The following is a 7699-nucleotide window of genomic DNA, read 5'->3' as shown; positions in this document are numbered from 1 at the left end:
TGTAAACTGAAATAATTGAAAAAAATTATTGTTTCATGTTTCCTTGCAGCTACTCTTGTAATTGCATGTGTACTTGTTTCTTGTTTCCTTGGCAGTTGCTCTAGTAATTGCACACAAGTTTGTTTCTTGGTTACTTGGCAGCTGCTCTTGTAATTGCATGTGTACTTGTTTCTTGTTTCTATTTGTGGCACTATACTTGCAATTTTAGCATCATCAGTCCATATAGAAGGTTTAGCTGCTCAAATCCAGTTGGTTTGTCATGGTTGAGCCAACATATAGGCAAACGAAATGAGTACTTGAAACAACAGTCCCCTTAAAAAAGAACAAACAATTTACCTACAAAATAGTCAAGTCCTAGTAAGTCAGGATAAAGAGCATTACCACCACAAGCTTTATGGATTTCTTTTTAAATTCTTTGTTTTCAACCTAGTTTATGGGCAGCTTTGTAAATGCACAATTTTTTCTTAGTTGGCACGTATAGTTTCTTCTCTTTGAAAAAAGTTGCTGCCTAATACAGACAAACACAGATATCTCCTTTAAGGATCTAGCTTTTCAACTGCTTTGCACGATATACAAACCTGAAGTTTTTAACAAATACAGAAACTGAGATAATATTAATAAGTCATATTAGGCCTCGCAAATATGCATATGCTAGGTGTATATTACAATCAAATTGAAGGCATGAAAACAGGGAGGGAATGCCATTAATGTTTGACAGCAAATCTTGCTTGGATCTATAGGGGTTAAAATGATTTTAAAATAAAAAGATGCAAAAAAATGTCTTCTAGAAACAAAAGGTACAACAAAAGAAAGGGATAGGCATCCGTCCTGTTCTACGGATGTAATCCGCTCGCTCTGTGATTTTAGCTGCCTGCCCATCTTGTCTGGCCTTTGCAGTTGCACGTTTCTGTTCTGCATGTTGTTGTGATGCTGCCAACTTGTATAATAGTTTCTCATGGGCATGAGATTTCATCCTTTCCACTTTTACCTGACCAATGAGAAGCCAAACAAATTTGATCAGCACACTCTTGTTGTTAAAACTTAAACATGATATAACAATTAATTAGAGAATACTGCTGTCAAAAGCTGCCAATGATACAGAAACAATTTCCACACTTTGCATTACCATTAAATTTTGTCAAATTGAACACTAAGTATAGTAGGCAAGAGTTTTTCACAGTCCATGAAGATGAGTGCTTTTGGATTCACCAGTGAATTTTTAGCATCAACATTTTGGATCACACTCAGTGATTCAACATCAAGATGAGTTAAAATTGATGTAAAATATCTCACAGTTGAATCCAAAATAACTCACTCAATACTAAGTATATTTTCTACAAATGGTACACTCAAATATAAAGAAAACATGTTTGCTAATGTATGAAATTCATTTGTCTATGGCATGACCCTCTGATGCATCAAAAGATACTACAGAAGAGACAACAATCAAATGATTTTACGGAGTGGATTAAGGCATATTTCTTATGCATACCCATGACCTTGACTGAGTTCATCAAATCTTAAATTCTTCTCTTGTTCTGTATGTGCAACAGAAAGATTTTAACCTGCATTGTTGACAGGTACCTCTTAACTCAACATTATGAACCCCTGACCAGTAACTTCCAATAATTACTCTTTTGTTATTTACTGTTTGTCAAATCAAATTCATGAAGTCAATTGATCCATCTCTTGACAACCAATGGCCATCAGCAATAAATTTTTTACCAAATACAACTTATTATATTCCCATATACCATGTTCTGCTGCTAATACCATCCGGCCCCAAAATTCTAAGCATTACTATTAGACAGTTGTACTGTGCATTCCATCCTGCTGGATCTGCTCTGATTCAACTAGACAGATTTGGAATCTGGCCCCAACTGACCATTTTGTAAGCGGTTTCCCCTATATTATAGTACCTGCAGTCCAGTGTTCTGGTAACTTCAAGTGAAAACACTCCTGAAAATCCAGCAATTACTTTATGCTCAATAACGAAAAAGCCTGTTTGTAAACTTATTAAATTTTCAAGTCTGTTAAAATAACCTATTGTTTCTTCCTTTTTTGTAAAACAAATGCTTTTCATTTTTCCTAAAGCAAGGAAAATATACAGTGGGAAGTGTAGGATATTTATACTAACAAAATAATTGCATTGATTTCAGCACAGTGGAGAACTGATGAGCAAGATCATAGCAGCCATGTTTGTATAAAAAAAAAGTACTAGGGATTTAATAAACGTGAAATCTGCTCAGGCAAAATACTTTGGGGAAATACAAGGAAAAGACAGATACAAATTTATTTCCAAGCAAATATCCCAAATTATGTAAAACTTGATATGGAAATTTCAATCTAGGTTCAATCAAGGATAAAGAGAGCTGACTTAATGGATATTTGCACTAAGTACTTACAAAATGGTAAAGTATTGATAAATGTTACATAAGAGATAACTGATATATATATATATATCAAAAGGGCAATGCTCATCTCACTTGGATGATTGTCGCTTGTCCAACAACATGCCTAACAATCATAAAATTGTAGTTAAAATGTAATTATCACTCAAGATACAACTTGGAACAAAATAAAATTAGTTAAAACAGAAACGCCCACTCCTTTCTTCAATAGAGAGCATGTGCAAGCAAATGTTCAAAATCATTTGCACTAGAAGATGCCCACCCACTTACTTGTACAAGGATCGAGTTACCATTTTTTGGTTGGTCTCTTCAGCAGCTTGTAAATTTCTTCCATGCATTACTGCAACCATTCTTCTGTGATAACTTTGTTTGCACCATATTCAGTACAGCTCTTGATTTCTTCTGTGTTCCTTTCAATGATCTTCAAATGACAAGAAAGCTCATCAAGAGCTCTTCCCATTCTATCGAACCCACTTCTTAAAGAAGTATCTACATGAAGGTTTGCTGAATCCCCCCTGATCATCTAAATATCTCTCTTGATCTCTACAAGATTAGACTGTTTGCTCCAATGAAAACCAAAAGAGCTTTGCTCCACATTGTGTCCTAATAATTTGTCAAAACTTCCTCCAATAGCTCAAAGCTTGAAAATTTTGTAATGCAAAGTTCTTGTTGAAATCATGCATGCTTAATTTCTCTTTCAAAGGTCCAGATGCATGATAGACTATTAATTTTAAATTTATGAAGACACCTGTCTCACAATGTTTTATCATTCTACAAACATCCTCTCTATATTGTCAAATCAAAACCTTTTGCAAACTCCTCAAACTAACTATACAACAATAGAGGAACTCTTGGAAGCTTGCATAAAAATCCACAATGCTCATGACTTCATTTTTTGATCTTACCCTTGAGTGTCGTCTCTTAAAAGGAGATTTCTGGAAGCTAAATTTTAGATTTGAGTATATACCTTCTTCTAGTTTTGTGCTTCTTGTAGGTGATCCTTAAGTGATCCCAATATGTCATGACTTTGATTTACCAATTACCAAATCAACTGCGAGTACTTTGCGATTTGAAATTAATATATCAGCAAAAGAAAGAGCATCATATCAGTATAACACTTCAAATGATGACATGCCAATAGACATGTGGAAGGAAGTGTTGTAGCAATGCTCTTCCAAATGCAACCACTTATGAAAATCACTAATCTAAAACATAATTTCTCAAGTATCCCTCAATCCACTTGTTCACTCTTTCTATTTGTCCATTTGCTTGTGGATGATAGCTAGTATTTGGAGTAGTTTTTGTCCCTGTCAAACAAAAAAATTCTTACCAAAAAAAGTAAGGAACCTGCTATCGTTGTCACCAACAAAGTTCTTGGGCAAGCCATGCAATCTAAATATTTCTCAGAAAAACAATTCTGCCACTTTTGGTGCCTTAAATTCTGCAGTTGTAGCAAAGAAGTGGGCATACTTAGTCAATCCATCAACAGCAACAAAAATATAACCTTTGTTGTGTACCTTGAGCAATCATGTGATGAAATCAATAGATATACTTTCTCATTTCTAGTTAGAAATTGTTAATGGCTAGAGTAAACCTACTAGATAAATTTGCTCCCTTTGTTCTATTGGCATATCTTGCATTCTCTAATATGCTTATGAACATCCTCTTTAAGCCCTTCCCAAGAAAATATTTCATGGATTTGCTTGTAAGTCTTGTAATATCCTTGATGACCTACTAAAGGAGTGCCATGAAAAGCCTTCAAAATCTTCTCCTAAACTTTTTTATTTAGGTACTTAAAAGACTCTATTTTTGTGAAGGATGAGTCCCTCCACCACTATGTACCTATCATCTGTCACCAGCTCATCAAGAAGATTAGAGGTAAATGTACTTTTTGTATATTAGGACATGATAGAAACTTTCCAAACTTTCCAATTGGCAGAAATAATGGAAAAAGAACATAGAGTAAGTTTCCTTGAAAGGGCATCAACCACAACATTTTTCTTTCCTTTCATATACTTCGTCAAAATCATATGCTTGTAACTTACCCATTTATGTTGGCAATCGTTCAAATCTCTTTGACTCAAAACAACTTTCAAACTATTATGATCAGTTTTTACAACAAATCAGCCACAACCTAAAGATTGTCTAAATTTTTTCAATACATGCATAATGGCCAACATTTCTTTGTCATAAATAGAGTAACCTCTTTAAAAATCATTCAATTTTTTTCTTTCAAATGCTATGGGATGTCCCCCTTTCACTTAGAACAGTCCCAATACCTTGTCTTGATGCATCACATTCTATAACAAATGGTAATGGAAAATCAAGGATTGCAAGTAAAGGACACGAGTTCATTACCTTTCAAAAATTACTTGAGCAGATTCCATCCATTCAAAGGCTCCCTTCTTTGTCAAATCTGTTAAAGGTGCAGCAAGTTGAGAAACCTTTCTCAAACCTCCCATAATAACTACATAACCAAGCAAATCATCTCAACTATGTTGATGCGGTAGGATGTGGTGGTGGTCAATCTAGAATAGCTTGGATCTTTTGTAGATCTGCTTTTACACCTTTGGCATTTATAATATGTCCCAAACACAAAATTTCTATTAATCTACACTCAAGTTTGGACTCTTTGGCTTAAAAATATTATTGTTCTAAAATGCTCAAAACTATATCCAAGTGCTTCAAATGTTCTTCCCATGATTTACTATGAATTAGAATGTCATCAAAGAAAACTAACACAAATTATCTCACATGCTTGCTAAATACTTAATTCATACATGACTAACATATAGTTGGAGCATTTGTAAATATGAAGGACATGACCAAAAACTCAGTGTCCAAAATGACACCTAAAAGTTGTTCTGTGAGCATCTTCATCTCTCACACAAATCTAGTCATAGCTTGAGTTCAAGTCAATGTTTGAAGTTAATTGCTCCATCTAATTCATCTATCAGCTCATCTATCATGGGTATGGGATACTATTCTTGAGGTTCTTCTTATTCGATGCCATCTAATAAATACGCATCTACATAGTACTATCCTTTTTCATAGGAACCATTGAAGATGTAAAAGGAGTTGAACTAAGCCTATTGCAACCATTGAACACCTGATACCATGTCAATTTATGCTAAACCAGCATTAAAGTCATCACCTACTTTATGGTTCCCAAGAGTGAGATTAAGATACCAACTTATACTAGTGCAAGGAATGGTAAATCAATCAGCAGTAGTGACATTAAAACCTTCAAATCTTTTGTTTTCAATCCTCTCTTAACAGCAAGGCCTTCATCAATAAAGTTGTGAGTATCCCCACTATCAATAAGCACTCAAATTCTTTGACCGGTTAATACTCAATGCCCCTAAAGGGATGATATTTGGGTGATCCTGAAAGAGCTACAAATCTGCCTCCACTCGTTTCTTTTCTTCTTAAAGTACAAAGTCTTCTAGGCCCATAAATACTTTAGGCTCATCTAAACCTAAGTCCCTATCTAAATTACCTTAATGTAGTGTACTTTTCCCTTGCCAAGGCACCTGTGACCTAGGGCTCATGCTTCTTTGCAAGAAAACAAAGCTTCTTCCTCCTGAGCTCATTCTTGATTTCCTCATCTATAATGTTTGTAATAACTAGAGGTATGGTCTTCTAAGGGGGTGAATGATATCTCTTCTTATGCAAGACATCCTTTGATATCCTCCAAAATGGTGTCTTCGAAAAAGATTTATATTTCGGTACTATTCATCCTAGTGTTGGATCATGAAGCACGATCCAAAACATTGATGTAAAAATATCAAGCAATTATATCCAAAAATGTTACATTGGCCTCTTGTTAATATGAATAACTAAAAGCCTTTACAAAACCTTTGAGATGTTTAGATAGTCCTTCAATAAAAAGCACAATTAGTCTTCTCTCGAAAACATCAAGTACCATCACCAACTTCTGAAATTCAACTACATATTTCTCCATAGTTCTTTATTGCTTAAGATGTGCTAGATCCCTAAGTGAACCTCAAGATCCTTTCAATCAAATCTCTCAATTAGCCTCCTATAGATGTCACCATAGGTGTTGATAAAATTGTGGCCTTTTGTAACCAGGCCATGATACCACCATTCATATGCAATATCTTCCAAGTGCAAAGTGACAAACTTGATAGCTTCATCTTCAACCATAGGCTTGAGAGATAATCATGTATCTAGATGTATCCACACATGAACAATACATTGGTTGAATCCATCAAAAGTGGAAAGTGTCACTTTCCCCAGTACATGCCAATGATTGTATTTCTTTTGTTGAGTTCTTGGCTCTCGTCTAGTTGTACCTCTATCTTTTATCATATTCATGAAATTTGTGAGAGACACTCCTCCTTGGATCTCTTTTGGAAGTCTTTTATATTCAACATAATAGGCAATGATGTTTTCCTCTATTGAAATTTGAGTCCTTGCATTAGGATTTTCTTCCTCTCCCTACAAAGAAAAGTGTGTAAAAGAGGTCTATCATTACTTATGTTCTTGATGATATCGGCTCCTAAAAAGCTCATTTCACCATTCTAGATAATGCAATTGTTCACGTTATTATCCATCTTATGAAGCATTTGGCCAACAAATTAAGCATCATGTCAAACTTCTTTTCTTCCCTATCTATAGAGCTATCTTCCATATTAGTTATCCTATCTCTACTTGCCATGACCTCCTTTTCAATGTCTAAGCCTTTTGTGCTTAATACTTCTATTTGCAATTTCAATTGTTCCCATCTAAGATATCTAATTCTTCGAGCATTAGGCAACATCAATCATCACAATACCTTACAAGCTACCAAGATTATTAGCTCCAATATCATTGTAGAGACTTGTGAAGAATTCTAATTGATAAATTTTAGATTTGGATATGTTAACAAGATTGCCCCGTTGTAACAAATGGAGCCTTTTTTTCTTCTTATGAAATCTAAAATACCCAAAAATATGCTACAACATGCAAAACCAATGAATTGAATCTATTGTTCTTACATCCACAACAATAACCATAAATTACATAATCTTGAAGCAACTAAACCAACTATTTGGAAGCTCAATCACAACCTCTAAGTGAGATTGTCCTACAAGGCCGAATGGGTTTTGTCCTCCAAACTCTTGAAACAAAAGGGTTTGTGTCCTCTAGTCTCCAACAAACCTAACCATTTTTGTCCTCTAATTTGATTGCTTAAACACAAGTACTCAAAACAAATTTTGTCAAGAGTTGTGAAAGGTTTGCCTCCCTCCCTTAGAAATCTAAGAAATGAACAATTTAGATGAAGT

The 7699-nt window shown here is 34.6% G+C and overlaps 1 protein-coding gene across 12 annotated transcripts in view; it reads right to left on the bottom strand.

Moving 5' to 3' along the window:
- Window positions 1-595: 595 nt before the first annotated feature.
- The window catches only part of LOC131072035 (uncharacterized), a 49111-nt gene continuing 42007 nt past the window's right edge, over window positions 596-7699 (bottom strand). For 11 of the 12 annotated variants that reach the window (XM_058008053.2, XM_058008063.2, XM_058008054.2 and 8 more), the window contains one exon: window positions 596-988. In XM_058008053.2, the coding sequence (XP_057864036.1) occupies window positions 785-988 (204 nt within the window). In that variant the 3' untranslated portion in view covers window positions 596-784. Of the gene's footprint in view, window positions 989-4805; window positions 4828-7699 lie in introns of those variants that run through there. The other variant, XM_058008066.2, reaches the window with a different exon arrangement.

Source organism: Cryptomeria japonica, chromosome 9, assembly GCF_030272615.1.
Source record: "Cryptomeria japonica chromosome 9, Sugi_1.0, whole genome shotgun sequence".
NCBI lineage: Eukaryota > Viridiplantae > Streptophyta > Pinopsida > Cupressales > Cupressaceae > Cryptomeria > Cryptomeria japonica.
The sequence above is the reverse complement of the archived record's forward strand: the minus strand, read 5'-3'. Positions and strand labels throughout refer to the sequence as shown.